Source organism: Pyrgilauda ruficollis, unplaced genomic scaffold, assembly GCF_017590135.1.
Source record: "Pyrgilauda ruficollis isolate IOZ18807 unplaced genomic scaffold, ASM1759013v1 scaffold211, whole genome shotgun sequence".
Taxonomy (NCBI): domain Eukaryota; kingdom Metazoa; phylum Chordata; class Aves; order Passeriformes; family Passeridae; genus Pyrgilauda; species Pyrgilauda ruficollis.
In genome coordinates this window covers 433,549-459,204 of record NW_024520429.1, presented here as the reverse complement: position 1 = coordinate 459,204, position 25,656 = coordinate 433,549, and the positions used below count along the sequence as shown (strand labels likewise).

The 25,656-nt window shown below is 51.6% G+C and overlaps 2 protein-coding genes across 3 annotated transcripts in view; one reads left to right on the top strand and one right to left on the bottom strand.

Annotated features, from left to right (window-relative positions):
• Positions 1-105: 105 nt before the first annotated feature.
• LOC121353929 (cullin-7-like) lies at positions 106-941 on the top strand. The gene is made up of 3 exons (XM_041468157.1): positions 106-362; positions 460-625; positions 748-941. The coding sequence occupies exons 1-3, from the start codon at positions 255-257 to the stop codon at positions 939-941; spliced, it is 468 nt and encodes a 155-aa protein (XP_041324091.1). The 5' UTR covers positions 106-254.
• Positions 942-1,361: 420 nt separating this feature from the next.
• Positions 1,362-25,656, bottom strand: part of LOC121353916 (phosphofurin acidic cluster sorting protein 1-like) — a 54,227-nt gene continuing 29,932 nt past the window's right edge. For both annotated transcript variants that reach the window (XM_041468137.1, XM_041468138.1), the window contains exons 2-24: positions 21,359-21,446; positions 16,245-16,334; positions 15,808-15,933; positions 15,451-15,613; positions 15,212-15,303; positions 13,178-13,258; positions 12,313-12,372; positions 11,522-11,673; positions 7,471-7,564; positions 7,090-7,161; positions 6,656-6,786; positions 6,400-6,532; positions 6,189-6,293; positions 4,815-4,921; positions 4,474-4,628; positions 4,271-4,381; positions 4,081-4,183; positions 3,292-3,334; positions 3,158-3,200; positions 2,919-3,063; positions 2,603-2,826; positions 2,295-2,408; positions 1,362-2,194 (exon numbers count right to left, since the gene is read on the bottom strand). In XM_041468137.1, coding sequence (XP_041324071.1) covers positions 2,079-2,194; positions 2,295-2,408; positions 2,603-2,826; positions 2,919-3,063; positions 3,158-3,200; positions 3,292-3,334; positions 4,081-4,183; positions 4,271-4,381; positions 4,474-4,628; positions 4,815-4,921; positions 6,189-6,293; positions 6,400-6,532; positions 6,656-6,786; positions 7,090-7,161; positions 7,471-7,564; positions 11,522-11,673; positions 12,313-12,372; positions 13,178-13,258; positions 15,212-15,303; positions 15,451-15,613; positions 15,808-15,933; positions 16,245-16,334; positions 21,359-21,446 — 2,548 coding nt within the window. In that variant the 3' untranslated portion in view covers positions 1,362-2,078. The remainder of the gene's footprint in view (positions 2,195-2,294; positions 2,409-2,602; positions 2,827-2,918; positions 3,064-3,157; positions 3,201-3,291; positions 3,335-4,080; positions 4,184-4,270; positions 4,382-4,473; positions 4,629-4,814; positions 4,922-6,188; positions 6,294-6,399; positions 6,533-6,655; positions 6,787-7,089; positions 7,162-7,470; positions 7,565-11,521; positions 11,674-12,312; positions 12,373-13,177; positions 13,259-15,211; positions 15,304-15,450; positions 15,614-15,807; positions 15,934-16,244; positions 16,335-21,358; positions 21,447-25,656) is intronic.

Sequence of the window (25,656 nt, the reverse complement as noted above, 5' to 3'; positions counted from 1 at the left end):
TCCCTGCAGGGGACAGGGAGGGGACACGTGTACTGCCAGGCCCGTGTGCCTTGGGGTGAGGGTGGGCTCGGACCTGTGGCTGTCTCCTGGTGGGTGGCTGACGGCCACAGGGCTCGGGCCCAGCCCTGACTGGAGCTGGTGGCCACGGCAGGCACTACCTGGGGGACCGGCTCCTGACACAAGGGCCATCTTGGCTGGAAGGAGGCATCGTGGAGCAGATCGGGCTGTGCTTCCCCAGCCGCTTTCCCCAAGATATGCTGAGCAACTTGGCTGAGTCGGAGGAGCTCCAGCGGCAGTTCTGCCTCTTCCAGCTGCAGGAGCAGGACAAGCGGCTGCTGGAGCTGGACACGGGCCCGGATGAGGTGAGCGGGATGGGGGCGTGGGGAGGCTGGAGGCTGCCGGCTTTCCTGGTGGGATCCCGGAGCCTGACTTGAGCTGCCCTCGTGCCCCTGTGCCCAGGTGCTGGGACCAGCCGCAGTGGCAGACGTGCCAGAGGTGAAGGTGCTGGCCCTGTCCCCGCGCTGCTGGCCCGTTTCCCCGCTCTGTTACATGGAGAACCCTGGGAGGTTTTTCCCGGCGGTGCTGAGCTCCCCACTGGATGAGTTTGCTGACTTCTGCCGGCAGAGTGAGTGCTGTGGCCGGGGGTGTGCCCAGACCCTCGAGGGCAGCTCAGGCACAAGTGGTGGTGGGCTGGGAGTGCCTGGCAGGGCTGGTCCCCGTCCCTGTCCCTGACACTGTCCCCGGCAGGCCAGAGCCAGCTGGGCTGGGAGTGCACGAAGCCCCGTCGGCTGCAGTGGACGTGGCTGGGCCACGCCGAGCTGCAGTATGGAGACTGCGTCCTGCACGTGTCCACGCTGCAGATGTACATCCTGCTGTGCTTCAACAGCGCCCAGGTAGGGGCAGGAGGGGAGGCCTCATGTCTTGGAATACATCTCTGCTGAATCCACAACGCTCCCCACTTCTCAGGTCCATCCACAGGTTGCCTTCCATACTGTAGAGATCAAGACAGCAGCAAACCTGGCCTCTGCCGAAAGGAGACAGACTTTTTCCACGTTCAGGTAGACAAGGACGTGGCTGGGAGAACTCAGGTTGAATCCAGTCTATCTCTTCCTAAACACATGTGAGTTTTATCTAAATAAATGAGCCAAGCTCCACCCAGTCCCACGGTGTAGTCTGTTGGGGAGCTCAGCTGGTCCATGGCTGCGAGTGTGGCCAGGCCATACCCGTGTGCTCAAGCAGCCCTGACAGTCATGCTTGCTGGAGTGGTGGTAGTGGCTGCACCCTGCCCAAATTTGTTCTCTCCCAGCTGCGCTGAGTCATGCTCTCAGACATGAGGGCACACACACACAAATACCCTGCCATAATGGTAACAGCATTAATTTATTAAAATTAATCCCGAAAAGTAACCATACAATAAATTTAAAAAAAATAGAATCTTGTAAAAAAAAAACTTAGGTGCCCTCACCCCACACCTCCAGCTGGCAGCACCCTGGGGTAGGGCTGGTTGGGAAGGGATGGGGACATGAAGAGGACAGCCTCAGCAGCAGGGCTGCAGGGGGACTGGAAAAGCTGCTGAGGCTGTGCTGCAGAGGGCAGGGCCGGCACAGCAGTGCAAGGCTGGCAGTGGGGCTGGCAAGGGTGGTACAGGGGTGGTGGGCCCTGCTCAGCACCTGCCCCTGCACAGAGCAGTCTGGCTGGCCGCAGCACTGGGGAACCTGCCTGGGTCCAGCCCAGCTGGGACCAGGCAGGACTACAGGGCTGGCCTGGCAGGTGCATCTGTGGAGAGTAGGGCCCAGAGCCCATCCTGGGGCCCTGCTGGCTGGTGCCAACCCTTGTCCCAGGCTGCTGCTGGGGGACATGGGAGGCAGATGGCATGGTGTCCTGGCTGGTGTTGGAGGGTGCATGGACCCGGTCTCACTGGCCTCACCTTCACGGGTCTTGGCCCACAGGGTGCAGGTGTAGTATCCCCCCCCACTGAGCAGGCAGGGACTGGTCTGCAGAAGATGGGGACAAGAGTATGTCCATCTCCCTGTCTCCTGCAACCCACTGCAGCTCCATTCCAGGGATGCCCCAATGTCTCACACACTCTTCGAGTAGCCGAAGATGCCCACAGGGAGGTACTTGACGTGTGTTGGCCACTGTGCTGCCAGCTGGAAAAACTTCACATCGTTCCACTCCACCCCATCTATGGAGACTGAGAGGAGAGGGTGCAGTGAGGCACAGCCCTACCACAGCCAGCCTGTGCTGCCTGGTCTGCCTCACTACAGCCCCAAGGGGCTGGTACCTGTCCTCACCTCGCAACATGGTGTTCTGGTGCTTGGCTGTGCAGATGAGGCGTGTGATCCCTTCAATGACTTGGCTTTTGTGTTCCAAGTCTTTTTCTTTTGGTTTCTTGCTCAGGAACATCACTGGGGACCAAGGCCAGACAGGACCAATGTTAGGATGTCCCCACCTGGCCCTAAGTGGGAGCCCCTGCCCCAGTGCATTGACTGTCCCCTGCTGGGCCACATCTCAGCCATGCCCTCCTGCAGGCTCCCCCCACCCTTTCCACAAAGGACTGTGGCCCCACAGGCAGAGAACACCCCAGAGTGGGCTTGGTTACCTTTCTTGTTTTTCTCCTTGGTGACCACAGTCATGGCCATGGTGCTGGGGGGCACCAGCTCCCCTGTGCTGGGGATGCGGCTGACCTGGAGTGAGCGGAAGTTGCTCTTGAGCGTGTTCTTGATACCCGTCTCCCGCTTGTCACCCTCCTTCTTCCTGTCCAGCCCTTGTGTTGTCCAGTAGTCCACCTGCAGGCCCATCACCTCCAGACCAGGGCTCGGAGACCTGGGCAACACAGGCAGCACATGCAGCACACAGGTGGGGCCCCTGCTCCTCTGCCCCCATTGCCTCAGGCTGAGGGGACCTCGTTTCCTTACCCAGCACCCGAGAGGCTGCTGCAGACGGACGGAGAGGGTGGCGGGGTGCAGATGGTCTCCTTGCCATAGGAAACAGATGCATTGGAGACTGGTGTTGAGCTCAGCAGGGAGGAGGGGGTGCAGACTGTGGCATCATCCGAGTCCACTGGGGAGAAAAAGTGTGGGTTTGAGGGTTTGGGGGACACCAACAAGAGCCTCCCACCTGTGGAAAAGAGAGCTGGGCATTCCCAGGGACTCACCAGAGGCACTGAAAGACTGCTCCACCAGGCCCACCTTCACCACCTGCAAGGAGAAACCAGAGGATACCCAGCATCAGCAGGACTGTGCACTGCACCTCTCCCCTCAGCCCCTGCTGGCCCCTCAACTCACTCACCCCCACAAAGGGGACAAACTTCTGGCAGGAGTCCTCGTCGGGGCTGCAGAAGGAAGAGAGTCTGGTCAGGGTCTGGTGTGCTGAGCACCAATTGCTGTGTGACTACTAACCTTGTGCCCAGGCAGCCCTGCACTCGCAGGGGTCAGTGCTGGCTCACATCCACTAGGACCATCTCCTCTGCCCTCCCTCCCATGAGAACCCCTGTCCCCAACATGGCAGCACAGGGCACACTACACAAGGAGGCAAGGAGTTGTCCCCTCCAGTGCTGGGAAAGGGCTTGCATGCGGGAGGGCAGCCCTGCCCCTCTGTGGGGTCACGGCTCCTCTGCACAGCAAGAGGGACGGACGCACATGGGGAAAGGCGGGGAGGGGCCAGGCAGCGGCACAGCAAGCACAAGCCAATACCTGATATAAAAATCAAAATAGAGACTTCTCTTCCTTGGGTGCCAGAAACCAAGAGAAGGGAGAGGTGAGAGTGCAGCTGGAACACGAGCATCAACCCCCGGACAGCACAGTACCAGCTTGCAGCCCCACCCAGCCCATCCCAGCTGGTCCCCACCATTGGGGCTGTCACAGTCACAGCTACTGGAGGGGCCAAGCACACCAGGAGGTGGCAGGGAATGGTGCTGCGGGCCTCTCACTGTGGGACCCCAGCTCCCCTCAGCACCGTGCTGCTTGTCACTGGAATGCAGGGCCTCACTCACTTGTCCCGTGTCCCTCATTCCTGTCCTGGGCACGTCCCAGACCGGGGCCGCATGAGGGAGGACAAGCACCCTGGGGCCACACTCACCTCTTCTGCTTGTAGGTCAGCATGGCCTCGGAGATGGGGAGCTGGTGAGAGAGGCTGGCTCCAGCGATGAACTGGGCAACACGGCCTGCTATGTCCACAGTGTCTGCAGGCACAAAGAGCCATGAAGACCTCGATGACAGCTGGGCTCACCCTCAGGGCACTGCTGATGCCAGCCTGCCCCGCTCCTCACCTGCGGTGGGAGGCTCAGCCCTGCTGAACAGCTCCCGCCACGCTGTGTCCAGGAAAAGAGTGCTGTATTTGTTATCCACCGAGGCCAGGTACTTGGCCAGAGGGTGAGAGCCTGCAGGGGAGAAGGGCAGTGTTGGCTTCAGGCAGCAGAGTCTGGGGATGTGGGAGAGGACAGCCCTGGGCTGGGCTCCTCATGGCTCTCACCCAGTGGTACAAGCAGGAAGCGAAGGTAGTTGAGCCAGTCGGGTGTCTTGCTGGCCAGTTGTTCCACAAAGAAACGGAGGACAACACTCAGGTAGCTCTGGTCCCCTGCCACCACCACCTTCACCGGGGGAGGCATATGGGAGTTACAGTTACAGCTGCCAAAGGGAGAGGAAAAGGAGACCCTGAGGGATGTGCAGTGGCTCAGCAGGTGGGCCAGAGGACACAATGTACACCTGTCCACAGCCCCAAAGGGTCCTAATGAGCCCTGGGGAGCCAGGGCCATACCCAGCCCTTCTCTGAACCCATACAGTGCCACCAGGCTGAGCCCAAGCTGTACTCACTATCGCTGGATGCGGGAGACAGTGGTGTTGAAGGCTGCCTGGATGTCCGCCACGGAGCACGTGGATACAACCAACTGCTTGTGCGCCTGGAGCTGCTCACTCACGTACTGCCAATGCAGAGAGCTCAGGTTAAGGCACCCTGGAAGCATGGCTGTGCTGGCCAGCACCAGCCCATGCCTGCCCTGAGCCCAGTGCCCCCCCGGTTACAGCTGGGACACCTGGCCCCACCCGTGCCATGCAGGGAGGCTGAAACCATCAGGTGACTCACAGCTGCATCCTGAGCATCCCTGCTCCTCCCAGCTCTGCTCTAGGGGCCAGCCAGCCCCTTGCTCTCACCTTTGAGCACAGCAGTCACTGTTGTGGCAGTGCCATGGCAAAACTGTCCCAAGAACCAGGCTGTGTTCTTTGAAATAAGCAGTTTGGTCCAGGGACACTCTATTTAATTCTGCCATTCCACAGCAGGGCCCTGCTCTAGGCTCACTCGGCCTCTGCTCATTCCCTCTTCTTGCTCTCTCCCACTGTGGCACTCCAAAATCCTTCTGTCTCTTCAGGTGTCTGCATGCAGTTCAACAGTGGTAAAATAAGCAGTCAAAATGGACAAGGGGGCTGGTTTTGGGAGTGGGCACTGACCCTTTTTTCCCTACCCAGGAGAAGTGGAACAAGCCAATGCATGGCCTGAGTCAAGACTTCACCGCCTCTCACTAAGCCCTTTCTTATGTCTCAAAATTTTCCAGCACCCTTTCTGGATGCCAGATGTAGCTGCAGGATCCTGAGGGGGTCTCACAGGTGTTTTACCTAACTGCATGTTTGCACAAATGTACATTTCCTTGCTCACCTCTGGCTTTAGAGCTCCAGGTATGACGGAGGCAAGTGTTTGTCAGCGACTGGGCCTGTCCTCACACCCCACCCTGCTCTGATGATGGAGGTAATGCTCCCTGGGAGTGACAGGTGACACTCTTCCATCTCTCAGTGGGAAATACCTCTGCTGCTTCCCAGGGCCTCATGCCCACAGAGGCAGGGAGCTCTTTGCCAGGGAACCCAACAAAGCTCTGACCCACAGGGTTCCTGGGAGCCAGGACCAAACAGTGAGGGGCCCAAGGCACAGTCTGCTAGCCAGCCTTTCTGGGACTGACCAGGACATCATGTTTTGAGGATCCAGTGATGATGTGTGATGGAGGAGACACACCTGACTCTTGTGTATGTGACTCAGCACCCTGTCAATGCATTGTCTCTCTGAAAGAAGGGCCACACTGGGGGAGAGGAGAGCACAGCTTGTGCTAGTTTTCCCTAGGATGCCCTGCTATGATTGGGAGAATCCACCCTGCTTACAGCTGCCTGCATGCATCCAGCTCCCATCACACATCACCTACTCACCTGCCCCTGCCATTCAGCAACATTCACCAGCACAATGCTCTCCGGGAGCTGCTCGTCTGAGACCAGGATCTGGTTCAGCTGATCGTAAACAGACTTTCGAGGCACCTGTGACAGCATCACCACAAAGGTTAACCCCAGTCAGCCACCTTGGACACCGCCCATGGCTGAAGACCTGGCAGCTCTTGAATGAGAAACCTCCAAGTGGGCTCACCTGGGTGTTATGCCATGAGTCTGGAGAGCTCTCACTGTCCAGGCTGCTGGCACGGCCACCTTGTACCTTTGAGCTCTGCCGGTCCTTCACAGAGGTGCTGCGGGGACGCCACAGCTGCTTGCTCTCTGCCTTGCTGTGAAGGAGAAGCAGGAGAGGCAAAACTGCTGAGGAAATCTCATCTCCACCAACCCCTACTCAGTTCAGGGAGCCAGTGTGAGCTCGCTCAGCCCTGGGAGGGGGCACAGACCTGCCTTACCTGGGGGACACGGCACTGGGAAGCTCGGCTTTGCTCCCAGAGCCCAGCAGGGCCAGTCTGTCCACGCTGCCCTCCCTCATGGCAGCCTCTGTGGGGGTCAGCCGGGAACACGACTCCTCTGACGTCAGCTCCTGAGGGCCACACAGAGTCACTTCACACACATTGCTCTCCTAGCTCCAACAAGGAGCAACCCTGCACCCATGGGTGCCCATCATCAAGAGGGGCCTGGTGGCCCTCCCGGAGAGTCAAGGCTGCAGGGTCTTGGGAGGGCTGGGCTGCATGTCCTGCAGACCCTAACACTCCTTCAACTCTTGCTGCTCTCCAGCACAATCTACTTGTCTTCCTAGCCCTGCTCCCAGCCTGGTGGGCACCCCTGGTACTCCAGAAAGCAAGTTGAAGTTTGAAAAACTCCACATCCCATAGACTGGACTCACCACTGCAGGGACCTCCGTTCCTTGCTCTTCCTGTGGTCGCTGTGGTCCTGGTTTCTGCTTGTCTGCCTCGCCCTGGGGGACAGGGAGTGGGGTCAGAGCAGGATGGAGCACTCTGTGCAGGGCAGCTGCCAGTGACCCATGTCTGGCCTCACAGAACACAAGCTCCCACAGGGGAGTCGGGCATCTCTGGGACCGGCCCCAGAGGATGTCCCCCATCGCTACCTGTCTGCCTGTGCTGGGAAAAAGAGGAGGAAAGAAGGAAAGGAGCAGCCCCAGGCAGGCGCTGCCAGGAGCTGTGGTCTCAGAGCGCGGGCACTGTGGGGGTGCTGGGCTAGCTGGGGAGGGAAAGGGGCAGGAGGTGGTGGTGGAGGTGTAACTCACAGGGCTGCCCGACTCTTGATCCTGCCCTTTCTGGCTGTGCAGACTGCCGATCTCAGTCTGGGAACCAGAATGAGAGACTCCCTCAAAGAAACGCCTGCAGAGAAACAGACAGACGAACGGACGGACAGACAGACAGACGGGAGAGAAAAAGGCAGGAATAAGAGAGGAACAAAGTCACCATGATCCCAGCACACCCCCACTGGCCTGTCCCAAGCACAGAGCTCTGTGGAGAGGTCCTCAGTGGGACACAGGGCCAGAGAGCCAAGTGTCTGGGTGACAGCTGAGGAGCAGACCAGTCAGCAGTGCCCCCTGTGACCTCGGGGAGTTGGAGGTAGGGGCTCCTGGGGCTTTCTGCCTCAGGTGATCCCCTACCCCTGAAGTGCAGGTGAGGAGCTGCCACTGCCCCATCTCACGGGTATATAGTCTCTGTCAACACCACAATTTCAGCGTGCTACTAAACCTCTCTGCTTCCTCTGCACCATCACAGACTTCTGCTGCCTTCTCTTCTGCTTCCCCCTTTCCAGGGATTGCTCCTTGCCTCCGCCTGCTGCTGCTGCACTCTTCCAACTGCAGCATTCTCCTTCCCTTTCTGCTTTCCCCTTTCCCAAGGTTCTGAAGATCTCAGTATTGCACACAGAACCACACCTCAGGTAGCACAGTACTTAAATTTGCCAAGTTTTTCGTCTCTGGGCTGATGTTTTGGTAGAGTTGCACAGTGCAGCTCCTAGGTCCTGTTTTCAAGTTACCATAGCTCACAGGAACTCTCTTGGGGAAGCCAGGACAGTCTCTGCCACTATAGTGTGAGCTTCCACCTTTGCTTACCCTTTTTCCACACCATTTCTTTGCCAAGGACTCCTTTCACAGCCTGTGGGCTGCTCCAAGACCAGTTTTTAGGAAACAATTGGAGTCTATCACTGGATCTCACTTGCCAGTTTTCCCAGGGCTTTACAGCAAGCAGAATCCACCTGCAATGTGTGACTTTGCTGCAGGAGATCAGAGCTAGATTCCCTCTAAGCTTTGTGTATGTGCTCATTAACTCCCAGGAAATGTTTCTCCTGATGTGCCTAGTAAGCAGATAGGGCTATGAGGTTGCAGGTTTCCAGGGATGGCCACTGAGGCATAAGACATAGAGAAGTCCTTCTGTTAGTACTCTATCAGAGTGTCTTTCCATTGTTTTCTACTTTTCTCATCAGGATTTACCTGCAGTTTCCTGCACGATATCTCCTCTGAACATCCTGCCTGCTCCTTTTGTTTTCCTTTTAGCATGCTTCCTCATTTGTACACAGCACACTGCACTGCCAGGCACAACAGTGTGTGTCAGGTTTTACTGCTCCTGAAAGAACATTCCACCTCTGTAAATAAATGATGGCTCCTGCACAGAGCAGCTCTTCAGCAGCAGTGTTTACACACTGGTTGGGAAAAGTCAAGGCTTGATTTCCCCCTCACTGGCTCTGTGACCAGTTGTTTCAGGTTTGGAATCACAACAGTGCCCTGGTGGGACATTTTCTCCAGGCCACACACTGGTATAAATTACATCTCCTTTTACCAACATATTTCCCCTCTCTCTTCCCCTCCATTCTCTGCTACAAAATCTCAGGCATTATCACCACTCCGTACAGTCATTACTCTATACTTGCCTTTCCCAGCCAGAAATTGAATCCATACAGACTACATTAAGAACTTAAGAGTCAAACCAGAAAAACATGTAGGTTTCCCAAGATCACCCCTCAATCATCATCTCTTCCATACTCCTCTATACTGTCCCAAGTAATCCCACCAGAATGACATACCCTTTGTGCCACTGGCATCGCAAAGAGGTATCTTCATTCCCGCCTTTTTCTTAGACATTGGATGTGTCTAGATTATATTCTACTTCCTCTGGCTTCCAACACTCCATTTAAATCAGGCTGTCTCCCCCTTCCCCATGAAAGCTGTGTTTGTTTGTGCCCTCTCTCACTTGCAATTCAGAAGCTTTCATGCCTCAAGGACATCACATTAAGCACAGAGCCCTTTTGCAATTTCCTCTTCTGCAGTTTAAAGGCTCTCCTCCTACAGGCACGATTGAGCCCACATCACAGCATGCTAAGATTTAGGTGAAGCCCAGTCCTTCTGCACAGCCCCCTTCTGCTCTAAATGAATTTAGCCCCCCTCATCCCATCCATTTTCCCAGTCACCTATGAAGATATTTGCTCATTCACCTTTGACCTTCAATCAACAGGTCTGACTTGGGGTCCTGCCTAACAGCCTCAGCTCCAGCTCCGGTTTTGCCCCCGTGCAGGAGCAAACGGATGCTGTGTGATCCCTGGCTGATCAAAAGGATCAGCTCTCAGCACCACTGGCCCAACCCAGAGCACCAGCCACCTCCCACTGCTAAGGGCTGGACACCATTAGTGCCCTTGCTTCACAGAGATGTTTACAGTGTCTAGCAAGGCTATGACAAGAAATCCAACATGAAGATCACCTCTAATTTACAGGCTGGGCTGTAGTTTACCCCCTGAGAAGGCTACACAGCACTTGGAAACCACAAAGTCTACATGAAACACCTTGACAGGCAGCTTCCACATCTCCTTAGAAAAAATACAGTCCCAGAACTTTGTGAAGTATTCCCTTGTGAATTCAAGGGACACACATTCAGCACTGCCAGAAACTGAGGCACCAGAGACCAAATCAAGCCAGAGACACTTCCTTACAGGATGAAGAACAGCTCAGAGCCTAACAGGCTGTCCTTCCAGGAATAGCACCAAACACTCCAGGAAAACTGTAATGGTGGGCACCAGCACACACCAGCACTTACTCTGGAATGCTGTTCCAGTGACCAGATGTTTGCAAGTAGGCACTTGCAGAACCAGGGTGGAGGTCTGTCTTTACATTTAAATACTTTCAATAGACTTTTCTTACAGTTTCACATAGTCTATATACATAAACCATTATCTGACCACAGAAAGACCTTCCTTTTTCTTCCACAGCACCTTTATCTCCTTTGATGAGAGACCGTGTGAAACTCCTTTTGGAGTCCAAGCAGATCACTTAAGCAGCTCGCCCATGTGCCCGCTGTCTCCTTCACAATAACTTGTGGGTTTGTGAAAAACATGACTTCTATCATGTTCCTGTTTTTTCCCAAGTGGCCTATTGGTTCCAGAATCCAGCAGATATAATTTCAGTTTGCCTGTGGCAAACCATGCCTGCTACTCCTACTAAGTACCTTCAGTGGGGATACCAACCAAATAATATTTTTCAATCTATATATATTATATATCTATAGATATGTGTGTGTATTTTTTTTTTAATTTTTTTTTTTTACATGGCAGGGGGGTTGGCACTAGATGATCCTTCAGGTCCCTTCCAACCCAGGCCATTCTATGTTCCTATGATTCTACACATAAAACCATAGAAACAACAATGCCAAGTAAGCTTGGGTTGACTACAAGAAACCCAGTGCTCTATGACACAGTCAAGTAGAAAGACAATAAAAGACAACTTTTTCACAAAAAGACAGCACAAAAGCACAAGAGCCACAAGCAGAGAGGCCAGGTGAGCACAGATCATGTGGGAGCAAAGCCTGGTTTCCCTGCATGATCCACTGGAGACCCCTGTGCTAAGTCAGCAGTTCTTGGCAGAGCAAGTCACCAGTGCCTGGGGAACGGGATGAGGAACAGGGTGGGAATACAGCATGCACATCTCACAAGGATGGTCCAAGCAGTCACAAAGGGCTCAAAAGACAAGCATGCTTCAGTGTGGAGAGCCCAGAGAACACCAGGATTGTTGGCAGAAAGATAAGAGAGCTGGAAGCAGCTGGGGCTTAGATCAAATAGGGCTCTACCAACAGATCAGTGTCAGATGATGGGTTGGCAGAAAAACGAGACTAAATGTGAAGAAAATCAGATTTAATGGGCAGTTTTAAGTGAGGAGCCAGAGGTGCCAGTAGCAGATGGCAATGGGAGTGAAGACAAGACAATGCCTGCATTAGCCCAAGCAACAGGAAGGTGTTGGAGACCATTTCTCCAGGTCCCATAGGCTGTGCTGTTGGCCAGGGACTCCCTGCAACCTTTACCTCAGGGTGGGCTTGGGTGTGCTGTGCACACTCTCATTGTCCTCCATCTCTGGGCCACTGTCACTGTTGTTGCACTCTTCCAGGCTGTCATAGAGCAAGCCCAGGTCTTCTTCCACCTCCTGGGTCTGGTCTACAGGGTCAGAGTCCAGGACCTGTGGGACCAAGCCAGAGAGCAGTGAAGAGACACGGAGTTCCCTGCATCCCACAATAGGCATGTACAAGCTGCCTGGCAGTCATGGGGCACACCATGGCACTGTTTCCACCTCAGGGAGGCAAATCCAAGCTGTGGAAGAATACAGTGACATTGTCATTGGGCCAAAGGAGGGTGCCATGAGCATGACATCCAAAGGAGTCTCAGACACACGTCACACTTACTGGCAGTTAGGACACCTGGGAGGACCTTCACTGGCTGTGCTACACACAGCCTGGGCTGTCAGCCAAGAGAAGCCATCCACAGGCTGATGTTAGCCTGCAGCCAGTCTACCTGGACAGGACTGCCCCTGCAATGCCAGCTCCTGATGCAGAGTCAGTCTGTGACAGCACTCTTCTTCCCTGGGCACCTTCCCCCAACAGGAAGGTGCTTTTTGATTTGAGCACAAGGCTCAGAGCTGCTTTCTTGAAGCAGAAGGCTTTGGAAAAGCCATGTCCTAGTCTCTGCCATGTCTCACACCACATTTGGCCCATCCCGGAGCTCATGAGCCTTGTGCTTCCAGTGAGTGGGAACCTGCACTCTGACACCTACACATCTGCAGGAGACATTGCCAGATGGGGCAGCTTTCCTGCCCTCTTACCTCTTCTGTCACTCTGAACCTCCTCAGCAAAGCCACAAATTTCTGCTTGAAGTTTGGTTGCTAAAACAAAAGAAAGGAAGAAAAAAAGATCAGCAAAACTATCAAACCACATTCCAAGCCCATGGTTATTCTCTCTAACATGATGTCCAGATTCTCTCTAACATACAGCCCATGGTTATTCTCTCTAACATGATGTCCAGAGGTCCAAGGTCAGCTGTGATTGCCCTCTCTCTCTTTAAATTTGCTGTAGGACTTGGACTATCTCTGTACTCCACAAGAAGCCAAGGTCTGGGCAAGAGGGAGGATGCAAGGACTCATACTTTCTCTACTACAGGCTGAATTAGCACTTCATTTAAATCCTGTTTCTCCCCAGACCACCTGGTTGGACAATACTGCCTTCAAGTAAGAAAAGATGGAGAACAAATCAGGAAGAAGGAGGCCAGGGATGTGCAGGGCTGAAGGCAACAGGGATGAGAAGTTTGGAGAGCAAGGGTCTGGCTGAGCAGCTCCTCCGTTCTCCAGACATGCAGAGGAGCTGCCAGTAGTTCAGCTTTCCTTGTGCCTACCCTCCCCTTCCTCAAGAAAGGAAGGAGACCATGTGACAGCAGCAAGCCAAAACTCTGCTGCACACAGATCACCACTGATACAAAGCCAGGCTGAACACAGTACAGACCATGAACTGGGATACAGCTCTGAGCAACAAGCTAGCTCATTAATGGCAAGAGTTTCTCAGAGCCAAGGGCTCTCTTCCCTGCTCTGCACCACTACCAGCATCTCCCCTTCCCAACACCCCTCACTGCCTCAGAGAGGGGAGAAAGTCAATCCCTTCCATCCCCTTTGATCATGTTGTAAATCCTGATGTTACTCTGGATATTGATGTGGTTCGGCTCATTTTCCTCCTGGACTTCTTGGTTTTCCTCAAGTCATCCTCTTCATCAAACAGATCCTGCAGGCAAAAAGTCACAGTACATTAGAACAACTAAGTTCACGGAGCAGCACCTCCTAAAATTTTCCCAACCCACATTTGCCCTCCATTTTGAAAAGCTTTGATCCACTCTGCCCCCAAAGTCTTGTCTTTTTCTGGTACCTCTCTCTATGGATCTTCTTCTCTCTCCTTAGCACTGTTCCCCTTCAGACCTTCTTTCCCAGCACTTCTGTCCCCAGGCCCTCCAGAGAAGAATATATCAGCAAGATAAGAGGAGACACAGCCTCCTCAGGACCCATGTGTTGTTCTCCTGCTCTCCCCTCTCCAGAGTTAGCTCAGAGAGCACAGCACATGAATCACAAACAAACATTTTTTCCAGGGGTTAGCCTTAACAATATGCAACACTCCCAGGGACACGGTCCCCTGTTGTATTAACTCAGCATGATGGGATAGGTAATCTGGAGTACCCTTGTGAGAGACTGAAATGAGAATGTTTAATGTCTTGAACAAATGGTCATTTGCAAAAACAGCAGGTATGCTTTGCTGAGGCCCAGCAAACTGAAGAGGAAGAGGAGGAGAATTTTTGGATGTGTGGTGGAAAAGCCTCTGATCTACAAAAGAACAGCCTAGGTGCAGAGGGGTGAGTACCCATCACCAGAGATGGACCTTGACAAACCAACTTCAGTTTAGCAACTGAGTTTTGAGCCAGATAAAAGAAGAGGCCACAGGAAGCAGATCCTGCTGGGTGGGATAATGCTTTTCATGAGACCAATATCCTCCCTTACACAACTGGCTCAGGTGTAAAACTTCCTCCCCCATTGCCCCCTCCCTTAGGCCTGAAGGTATTAATCCCTTCTGATGGGGCATAACTGGCTCAACTACACTGAAGTGAGAGAGAGCTCTCACATCTTAGAAGATGCCAAACTATCAAGACCACCCCCAAGCAGCCCCAGACTCATTCCTGAGGCCTTTCACCTGAGGACCGCACCTAATCCACAGTGTTGCATCAGATCCACAGTGTTACATTAGACAGCATAAAAGTCCCCACTCCAGTGGAGGCACCTGGGCATTCCCACCTAAACCTGAATGCATATTAACCCCTGAACTCTCTGTTTCAGGCTTCCCCCATCAAGACTATGACCATCACTTCAACCAAGCAATAATCAAATCTGAATCCACAGCTGGTGATGTCTTTTCTCTCCACTATCTACTCTTATTGTTTCTTTACCTCTCTTTCTTTTTCTGTTGTACGGTATCTTTATACTTTTATACTGTTGTATTACTATGGGTAATAATAACCAAAATGGCCACATAGCTCCATTCCACTGCAACCAAGTTGTTCTGAAATAAACCTGCCATATAGATACACATTTATAAACACTGGTCATCCAGTGTTGCTTCACTCTAATTTGCCCCAATAACCTCAGTTACCCTCAGACCATAACAACCTTGAACAGGAGCTTGTCCCTGTGCTTTATCAGCACACTACCACAAGGCTTTCTGTGGTCTTGAGTACAGGCACCACAAGAGCACAGCAAACAGCAGCGACACATTTCATTACAGGGCTGGGATGGGTCTGTCACCTCTGACCATTTTCAGAACTATTTCTTCCTAAAACCCTTGTTCTCTCAGACAGTGAGGAGTCTCTGACCTGTTATCACAGGGAGAAGGGAGAAAATCATGGTGCAAGATGGAGAGGGCTCAGCAGGGGTTTTCTGCTGCAGACCAGACAGCTCCAAAGACAGACAGATGAGATTTATGGCTCTCCAAAGTCCCTTGCCTCACCACGGACTTGACAGCAGCCCACTGCTGTCAAAGTTCTTTTTGCTGTGAGATATTACAGCTCAGCCCTCTGAAACAATGCCAGATGTTTACAAGTGGATGAGAGGGCTCAGGTGATCAAGAACATCAATGCCTGACTCTTGCCCCAGAAACAGGACCAGGACATAAGGCATCTTGCCAGGCCTCCCTTACCTGACCCTGCACAGCATCATCACTGGCTTCCTGCTCTGAGGAGAAGCTGTCATCCTCTTCTTCAGAGTAGTTATCAATGTCTGGAGAGCGATCTGAAAGCAGACAGTGCAAATGCCCCAGCTAAGCATGATGCCTGTCATGGCACCAGTGAATGGACTGGCATTGCTGGCAGTGCTGGGGAACACACTCCATTACCCGTGTCCCAAATGTCTGCCTGCAGGTCTGAGCACTAAACACACCTGAAGCTTTTATTTTAGGACCTGAGGGGACATTCCCATCCTCATGGTCGATGGGCTGACTGGACAGAGAGTAGATGCTGATTTCAGCCACTCGAATGTTCACATCCTTCATGTTGCTGTGGAGGCCCAGGAGTTGCCCGCCATCCGTCGGGTGCTGCATGACCTAGACAGACAGACAAACGAGCTCCCTGATACGGTGACACAATGGCAGCTGGCAGCCCACCCTCTCTATAGTATAGCCAGCCAACAAGCCAGAACACTCACAGCAATGAGACCCTGCCTGCCAGCCCCATTCCCTGCCCAGTTCTGGCACAGAAAGGCCATGTGGGATTCCCCTCTGTTCCCAGCATGTTGTACCTCAGCCATGTTAATGATTCCCACTGCCAGGGTCTTGTAGCCCAGGATGGTGCGGTTCTTGTATCTCTTCCTCCGCTGCAGCATGATCTGTAGCTTGTTGCCATCTCTCTTGAGGAAGTGTGGGTACTGGGGAAGGGAAGATGGCAGCATGAGGGCAATGTTCAGCACAACACACAGGTAGAAAACTCTTCTTCAATGCTGATGTACAGCAGGATCTGACCTGCTGAGCTTTGAGGTGCCCCTCAAAGGCCACCTGCACCTATCCATCATCCTCCAAATCCCAATGCCCAGCAAAACAACCCCTGGAGCAATGGAGCAGCTGGCCAACCACAGCAGGCTCCTCCACAGCGGCTGTGCCTTCCACACTTAGCCCTAAGGTTGTGCTTGCTGAAAAATGCCAGGTAAGGGAGCCCAAGGGACCAGGCAACACCAGGTACCTGCAGTGAGAAGGTCAGCTCCAGCTCGGTCTCCATCAGGCCCCCAGGTGGGAGGATGTATTCATTTGACCTCAGGACTCGCTTTGAACCCTATAACGAGATTGACAGACACAAACACTGAGCTCGACCACAGCCTCCACTGCATCACACACACAAGACAATGGTGATCACAGTCCACAAGGAAAGAGGGGATGCCTTGACTCTGTTCTGTTCCACCTTGCAGAGCCACCTTTCACATGCCTATCAACGCTTTGCAAAAGCCTGCAGCATCCCCTGAGCTGGCAGAGGTCCCTTCTCCTTGCCCACCTGCCAGGGAGCACCTGCTCTTCACAAGCCTGCTCTGCTTAATCTGGCTCTCTGCACCTGGAGTGCCACTCCCATGCCAGAGGGACACTCCTGGAGCCAGAGGGAGCCAGGAAGGACAAAGGAAAGGGTCCCAATACACTGCCTGGCCAGGAAAGGGACAGGTCCTGGAGACATCTCTCCCCCAAGCAGACAGGCCCAGTGCAGATCCCTTCTAAGCACAGCTGGCAGGATGGCTCTGCTGGGACCAAGTCAGGATGTCCAGGAGAACATGGGGTCCCCCTGCTTGCTCAGCTTGTGTCTCTAAAACTAGGATAGAGAGAAAACTCTATCCTAGTCTTTTCCTCAGGCAACAGTCTTTATCTCTCTACATACAGAAATGGTTTTTACCATTGCAGAAGGGCAGGAACAGAGGCATTCTAATCATGTTCCCACTCCAACTCTTTCCTTTACCCCTGCCCTATCTCTACTATCTCTATGTCTTGGTTTCTGATAGAGACACTGAATGACTTGGGGGCAGAAAAATGCTGTCTGCATGCACCAGGTCCTCTTGGCTGCAGGGTGGCACAACCCACAGATCCTCCCAAAAGCTGTTTGCAGTGCTGTTCCCAGAGACTGTGCCAGGAGCAAGGCTTTCCTGCAAAAGGTCTTCCTAAAACGGAAGAGAGGAGGTGGAGCTCATCCCCTTCACCATCTGTGAGCCTTCCTGGCCAAGAACACCCTGACCCTTCCTGAACTCTTATCTGATAACAGATGATAGGCAGTCACAATGACAGTGACCATTTACTATAGCAGATTCACAATTTGCTCTTTGTTGCAGAGAAATTATCTACCAAAGATTTATTCTTTCATCAAAACACAAGTAGAAGTGCAATTACTCTTCCTAAAGATGCTATTTTTGGGGGAGGACTTATGGCAAAGAAAAGGTGAGGATATCCTGAGTGGCGTGTTCAGGAAATGATGGTTTCATAAACATTGCTGTCCTGTGCCTCACTGTCATTTACCACTAAGGAAGTTACATACCCAGCCTCAATCCTAGGTGAATCCAATCCCTCAGTGAAATGCCAGCGCAGACCCCTGTGGAATTGCAAGGACTGGGACAAAGGCTGCTTCATTATCACAGCACAAGGACATAGAAATACTGAGGATTCTCCATCCTTTGAGAAATTCAAACCTCAACTGGACATGACACTGAGCACTTCATATAGCTCAGCTGTTCTGTATCTTGGGTAATGTCAGGCAATGCCTATTTCTCTGCAGAACACTTGAGTATCCCTATGAATACTACAGAAAAACTTAATATCAGACTGCTACAGTGAAAATCATGGATGACAAAGAGGGTCAAGGAAGGGAAAAGCATTAGGGACAAGTGGTAGTTACAGGTTTTTAGTACCTAAGAACTGAAAACACAAAGGAGTTTTCACTACACTACACAGGTACGTGATGCCCAGTTCTGGTTTGCAAGGTACAAACTCAAATTTCAGGTGTAAGTCTGTCCTGACTGGTCTGGTTTATAAGAAGGTTGAGGCTAGAGCAGCATTCCACATCTGGAAAATGAGAGAGAACTAATACAAGTACTGGACTAGGCAGACAGCAAAACACCAGAATTCAAGTTGAACGTGCATTTTGGGAGAGAACAGCCCATTAATATAATAAACAAATTTAGGGTTTAGCTAGGATTGCTCAGGCAGGAGTGAAAAATACTACACAGAGATAAGAAACAAAGCATTATTGAGGCATAAACAGAAAACTCTGGATAGTAAGAAAGACCAAAAAAGCCCAAGTTCCTTCAAGGAGCAGGGTTGGGGCAGTGGGCAGGCCTGGCAGAGGCAAACAACCTTTTTAACCTGGCTATTTCATAGCACACACTCTTGTCTCCTATGTAGTGACTGCCAATGTCATCTCTCTACAGCAGCACCAAGGCTTGAACCTGAGTCACCAGCTATATCCTGCAGGCAGATGCAGGAAGACCTGCATCCACAGCACCTGTCACAGGAGCTGAAAGTTCTGGGAGTGCTGGGGCTTGTCTTCTTCTTTTTCTTTGACTGTTTCCTCTATTCATGGCTCAAGACAGGGTGTTTGTGAACTACAGCCTCTCTGCTGAGAGGGAACACTGTGTTTCCCTTCATGCCATAATCAGCTGCGATACCAAGGCAGGTATCTGCAGCTGTATGGAGCTGAGCCAGTGCATCCAAATCTCTTAGTGCCACGCTAAACAACACACAGAAGGAAATGCTCTATGACGGCTCCAGTCTGTTAAAACAAATAACAAGGGACAAAGGTTTAAAAACCACTCAAGTGAATGAGAGCAAATCCCCTTTTCCACAGGAGTTCAGCCTTTATCTCACTCAAATCCATGGAACATTATCTATTCAAATTACCTCTGGGAAATTAATAAGTTCTGTAGACATAAAAGTTCCCCTTCACAGTGGTATTTCCAGATGAAGGAGCAGCACATGGTACCCTTGGAAGCTGTCTTTTAAGACAAGAAGGGCACTGTGAGAAAAAGATGAGGAGTTCTGGACAGCCTTTACACTGTCCTTTGGGTCATGCACATTTTTTAAGCAGACTGTCTCCAGCACTGGAGCTATTGCCTGGGTGGCAGCTCCATCCAGGCAGGGTCAGAGCTTTATTTCCATGCAATCTGCCTTCAAAGCAGCAACTTCCTGACCCTAACAGAACTACTACTGAAGCGAGAGAAATACAGCTCTCCTTTCCTCTAGTCCCCAGCTTCCCCCTTGGGAATTTTCAGGTCATTTATAAATTATGTACATCAGCTGTTTCCATCCAAAAGATGGAATGCTCATTGGAAAGCCTTCAAACGGTTTCTTACTAGTGTGACTCATCTGTTACCTAGGAGAGGAGCAGGAGGAATGGATCCATCTGAGGCCACTCTGTAGGCACACTGTGCTGAAGCTGCCTACAGCCTCCATCTGCCTTCCAGCAGTCCCCAACCCTGCCAAGGCAGCTGGTCAGGCAGGTGGAAAGCAGCCTAGGGAGGCACACAAACTCAGCCCACTCCCACAAGGAATGCTGAGCCATGGGGTAATGTGGGCAAAAGCATTCTCCTTGTTCTCTTTAGCTTTGCAGAAAGTCTACATCAGCATGCAGCCACAGCTACATGGCCATGCAGAGAGGAGGTGACCATGGTTAAATTCAATCCCTGGATGCAGCCTCCATTCCCTAACAGGAAAAGAAGCCCTGCAGCAAGAAGGCTCTCTGGCTTCAAACTGCTGAGGCCTATTAATTTCTTTTGCCATCAGGGTGCAAGATTGGCCTGTGGCAGGGATGGGGATGGTCTGTTTGAGAGAGCTGGAGTCCCACTGTGCAGTCTCTTCCACAGTCCCACATTTGCAGCGTGAGGGCTGAGCTGAGGCCATGCACACTCAGCACACGTCAGCCCCAGCACAAGTGGGCTGCACAAGAACCCAAGGTTTCCCAGTGCAGAGAAGCACATTCAGCTTGGGTTGACTTGGTTGACAGGAGAGAAGTCAGGGACCACTCCAGCCCTCCCACTCAAGTAGGACCCACAGCTCCCAGCTGGCTGCCAGCCCCCTATTCCTGGTCAGGGCTGCTGTCAGCTGTGGCCCAGCCTGGATTGCTTCCACATTTCCAAGGCCCAGTCAGGCAGCTCTCTGCTGCTCAGGTTGGTTCCTTGCTAAAGCCTGCACCAAAGTGGCACGGGTCTCAGGGGTTCCAGGGCTTTCAGCTCTCCTGAATGACACCATACATACAGTGATGGACATGCCAGCAAAGTGGGACACTGACCAATAGTGTGTGGACCACAGCCTCCTCGTCTGTCCTCACTCCCTGCCTCAGGTTTCATACATTTTGCTTTCAGTTTCTTCTGTGCAAGTGAATCAGGTCTGCCATGAAGGCAAACTCCAGCTCACAGAGCTCTACTAATACTGCAGCTTCCAGCATTAATCCAGGATTTAGATCCTAATGTGTGCAGCACAAAGAGCTCTGTGGGAGCACAAAGCTGCTGAGCTGCCGACCCACGATGCTTTCAACGGGATCAGCTGCTTTCGTGCCAGCTGACAAGAACGAAGGAAGGACACCAGCACCCTAGCTGGGTCAGGGAAGCTGTGGCCAGGACAGCTTCCTCAAGATGCATTTTGTTTCCATGCTGTCCTTTGGCACGTGGAAAGGATGTGCCTGCATCCCCAGGAACACATCGCTCCACCACAAGCAGCAGAGAGGGCGGAGGGATCGCACATATCAGGATGGTGGCAAATTCCTGCCCCCTTGGTGACAAAGATCCTCTCCCCTCCCTTCTGCCTGGTTCACAGTAGAGGCACCAGGCCTAGTAGGGATGCGCAGGGAAAGGGAAGGGATATCAGAGATCAGACAGGGTACAAATATCAGCAGAACATTATGCACAGAGATGCTGATCCCTTGCACCCTTCCTTTCCCACCCTTCACTCCCCGGGGAGTGATCTGGATGGAAGACACTGCTGGAAACCATCCAGCACTGATCCTCTCTTAAAGGGTAGGGAACAGTAGGATGACAAACTCCAAACAGCAATTTGAGAGGAGGGTCTTGGCAGAGGCAGGCAGGGAGGCATGACAGATTCCATCCCAATATCTAACCAAATTCATTCCCGATACAAGCCAGCACCAGGTATCTTGATGCTGTCCCTGGGGCATCATTCCCACCTGCCTGAGAGCCAAAATCTCCCTGAGCATGCTGACTGAGACAGAGGGGTTGGTTGGCACTAGGCAAGGGACATGCAGACCAGCACTTCACAGAGGGCACAAGGATGGGCTTGGCTTGCTGCCATCGGGCAGCAGCAAGGAGAGGAGCCTACCTGAATCTTCACAGCGATAAGCACAGAGCTCAGCTCCTTGTCCAGCTCTTTCAGCACTGTGAGTTTCTTCAGGCGCAGACTGCAGAGCCTGTAAGACAGAGAGAATGGGACACATTCAGGCACCACCATCCCTGGGGCCCTGCCACATGGTACCCAGTGCTCAGAAGGCAGCCTGGATGCTTGGCCCAGTCGCAGGCACAAGCTTGGCCTAGGAACGCTGGCATTCACGCGCCACGGAGACAGCCCAACGGGGAAAAAAGGAAAGAAGAAAAATTAACAGAGCTAAAGCAGGCTTAAGGGATTAGCATGCAACAGGAAGTCCAACAGCAGGCCATGTGGTAAAGAGATCCCTTCCCAAGCAGCGCTGTTGCCAGCTCTGCTTAAATCTACCTTGGCCACAGCACTGTTTATTTATAAACCAAAGCACTTAAATCCACACTTATCCTGGACTTAGTTAAGGCAAATGTTCCCATGCAGACATCACTCAGCTATTCTCTTGCACGGTACCACACAGAGCTGACTTGGGATGCAGCCCCACAGAAGGTTTCATACAGCTTCAGCCACCCTGACAAGCTCAAATCCTGGGGACTCAGCATGGTAAGTGGCACTTCCAGGAAAAAGCTAGGAAGGATCCTGAGGATAAGTGAGAAGAGCTACTTCTGCTGCTCAAAGGAACAGTCAGTGCCAGTGAGAACAGCCAGCCACTCCCATCTCCTGCCTAGGAGCCTGCAGCAGGACTCCCATAGAGACTACTTGCAAGGAATTCTGTGTCAGGGAGCAAAGCCAGACATGGCTTTGCCAGCAGTAAGAGCACGCTGATGTTTTGCAAGTTACCCTCGGTGCTCCACGGCTGCGTTGCTGCAGAGTCTGGCTCCCTGGACTTCTGTGGATATCAGCATGCTGGACCTGAGAGTCAGGCCACCCTCCCTGGAGAACAGATTTGGCTGCTACCAATTACCTTTCTGTCTGACACACTGTGCTCTCTGAATACCTGCTTTATTTACTTTTAAAGGAAAAAACCTGCACTTGCTATGGTGATGTACAGCAGCAGTGTAGAACACTCCCAGAGATGGAACGACAGTAAAAAGGGAAGTACAGAGCCAAAGTGCAGGACAGGTTTAGGGCTTAGCAAGCACTCATCTCCCTGTCATCTCCCTGTCCTCCCTTCTAAAATAATTTTAGCTTGTGCAGAAGGTTTCCTGGACTGTGACTGCAACCCTGCTGCTCTGCCCTTCATGTTCTGGTCCCTCCTGGTAGAGACCAGAAGTCAGGAAGCTGGGTGTGCAGGGAACTTCTGCACACTCGTTTGCCAGATGGCTGCATTATTTCAGCCAAAACCCAGAGCACAGACCCTAAGCTCTCGTACTCTGTGCACTCCAGCACTACAGTAAGTGGTCCCATCTCTGTCCACCCTTTCCCTCTGAGCCTCTGCTTGTAGGAAGGGAGAAACCTTATTACCTGAGGCAGGTTTCTTCCTCCCCAGAAATACTTAGGCATGGTTAGAGGTGAGCTGTGGGGAGCAAGGCCAAAGACAAAGAAGCACCTCTCAGGCTGGGGAGGAGGGACAACTGAGTTCTCCCCAGAAAAAGGGGTACAGCAACTCCATCAGATGTACTGAAGGAAAGCTTGCAGAGGCTAAGCTTAGCTAACAACCACCACTAACCAGTGCTAATTGTGACTGTCTCTAGACAAGCCATGGAGAGAAACGAGGCTTGAACATGTAAGACAAGGACAACACATCTACTCAAACTTTCTTTGCAGCACTAATTTAGTCACCTAGTTACCTGCATGAAAAAGTTATCTCTTAAAGACTAAAACTTACATAAGGATATTCAGTCTTAACTGGAGCATGTGGAAAGGTTGTAATTCCACCTGACAGTTGTTCTCGCTGTAGAAACACACATCAAAAAATAATTCACTCATTAGCTCTTCAAGCTCCTCTCTGAGGCAGTAAAAAATGGTCTTTTTTCCAGGGGAAGAATGAATGCCTCCTGGTCAGCTCTGCCCACTTGGGCAGCTCTTCCATCTCTGATACAGCACTCTTCTCTTTCTACCCCTCTCCAGCTTTCGAGATCTATTTTACACAGTGAGAGATGCTGTAGTCTGCCCCATGTCCTTTCCACAGCATGTGCCAGAGGTGATTCCCCCCTTCCACCCTGTCTTCTTCCTCCCTGCAGCACTCAAAGACATAAGGTACTCAAAGGTATAGCTTGCATCCTGCAGCTCCAACCTTTCTCCAAACAGTGCTTTCTAAAATACCACAACCCTTCCCACAGGGATTAACATGCATGTTCTAGAGTCTGAATGTACTTGCAGCACAAGAGCACACAATTTTTAAGCAGCTTGGCTGTCCCTGATGATCCTCTTTTGATCTGTTACTTAACCAATCCCTGCATCACCCAGATTTACATCAGTGCTGAGTGTCCAGTGCCAGTACAGGGCAGCAGAGGGTCCCACACTAATCTCTGCCGATATCTACGGGACAGGATCAATCCACAGAGATCAGATGCTGCTCTGAACATTTCAGCCAAATCCCACGGCAACTACCCCATGGTTTTGTTCAGAACTGATCACAGTGTGATTCCTGAAAATCACTTTTTGGTAGACAAATTATAAATCTGGATTTACTTACTCCTATAATTAAAGAGAACAAGTAGCAACTGTTCTTGAGCTATGGAACTGCTGCAGGGACCTCCGCTATTCCGAGTCGTGGTAAATATGTCTGTGTAACATTCTGAGAGCAACAATGACTGACAGCAACAAGGAAAATGAGCTCCAACAGGGCAGCCTGACAGCCTCCTGGAACCACAGTACTCCTACATTCCTCGACTGGTCATTTACTGGGGAGAGGTACTCACTGTTCCCTGGTATTATCTTAAAAAATGCTGCCTTCTTTCCCTGACTAAATGACACATTTGAAGCTTTTGCTCTGAAGTTTGACTGAAATACTTGTGCTTTCAGCAAGCTGGCCTGTAGTTCTCTTGAAAGGGAAAGCTCTTACGTATGCATTTCGTGAAATTCACTGCCAGCAGTAAAGCACTGCCTCCAGCGGTTGTTTGCGAAACTATCCAATCAAGAGGTCACAGAGGACACACAGTGACTTAATTTTGTTAAGGAAGCTTTCCTGTCTGACCATCCAGAACCACAGGTAACTGTATTAATTCTAACAAATTAAATATTTCTTCTCCAAGGGATAGATACTCTGTCCTGTTGATGAGAAGAATCCCTATTCTTTCCATAATATTCCTGCTGCCTGACACACCCCAAAAACATATCAGGAGTCCACAGAGACGTTCTCCTCTTCCCAGGATGCTGCATGTGCTAAGGCTACTAATCCTGCTCCCTGTGCACTTATCCTTGCTAAGAGTGGCTCTGTTTCAATTGCTTTTACCTGGCTCACCACAGCATCCTTGCAGGCTGTCCTTGCAGGTAGGAGGACAAATTATCTGGAAAAATAACTAGATTTGGGTAATATAAGAGAACTTCAGTTAAATCAGTCTGTAGTTTATTTAAAATGTGCATCATACAGGTGATATTCTCCATCAGAGAACCATAGAATTGTTAAGGTTGCAAAAGACCTCTAAGATCATCAAACCATTAACAAAGCATGAGCACGTTCACCACTAACTTTGTAACCCATGTACACGAGTGCCTCATCCACCTGTTTTCTGAATACTTCCAGGGCTGGTGATTCCAACACTTAATTGCACCACTTCTCCACCCTTTCAGTGAAGAATTTTTCCTAATATCCAACCTATACTCTGATGCAACTTGAGGCCATTTGTCCTCTTGTCCTGTCATTTGTTACCTGGGAAAACAGACCAACCCCCAACTCAGTACAACCTCCTTTCAGGGAGCTGTAGAGAGTGATAAGGTCACCCTGAGTCTCCTTTTCTCCAAGCCAAACAGCCCCAGGTGTCTCAAGCACTCCTCATAAACTTAATTCCATAGACCCTTCACCAACTCCAGACAAGCTCCATCACCTCAGTGTCTTTTGTGTAGTGAGGGGCCCAAAACTGAACACAATATTCAAAGTGGAGCTTCAAATCATCAGGCAGAGGTGTGAGACCTGCTGAATTCAATGAGTCACATCCTTTAAGATGATGTTATCTGCCATTAGGAGGATCAGCTCATGCCTATGTATGTACATGACCCACTGTGGCAATAGAGCTTGGTCACACGCTGTCTCTGCAGTTTTTCCACAGCACGTGGAACATGGACTGTTATGGGATGTCCCAGGATAAAGAGGCAGCTTTCTCCAATATTTTTAATGCTGACAGTGATTTACTACAGGCTGG

Excerpts from the sequence above, each read along its gene's own strand:
- LOC121353929 (XM_041468157.1), top strand. The coding sequence starts at position 255 with ATGCTGAGCAACTTGGCTGAGTCGGAGGAGCTCCAGCGGCAGTTCTGC. Across the intron at positions 363-459 it reads TGGACACGGGCCCGGATGAG|GTGCTGGGACCAGCCGCAGT; the intron begins GTGAGCGGGATG and ends CCCTGTGCCCAG. Across the intron at positions 626-747 it reads TGCTGACTTCTGCCGGCAGA|GCCAGAGCCAGCTGGGCTGG; the intron begins GTGAGTGCTGTG and ends TGTCCCCGGCAG.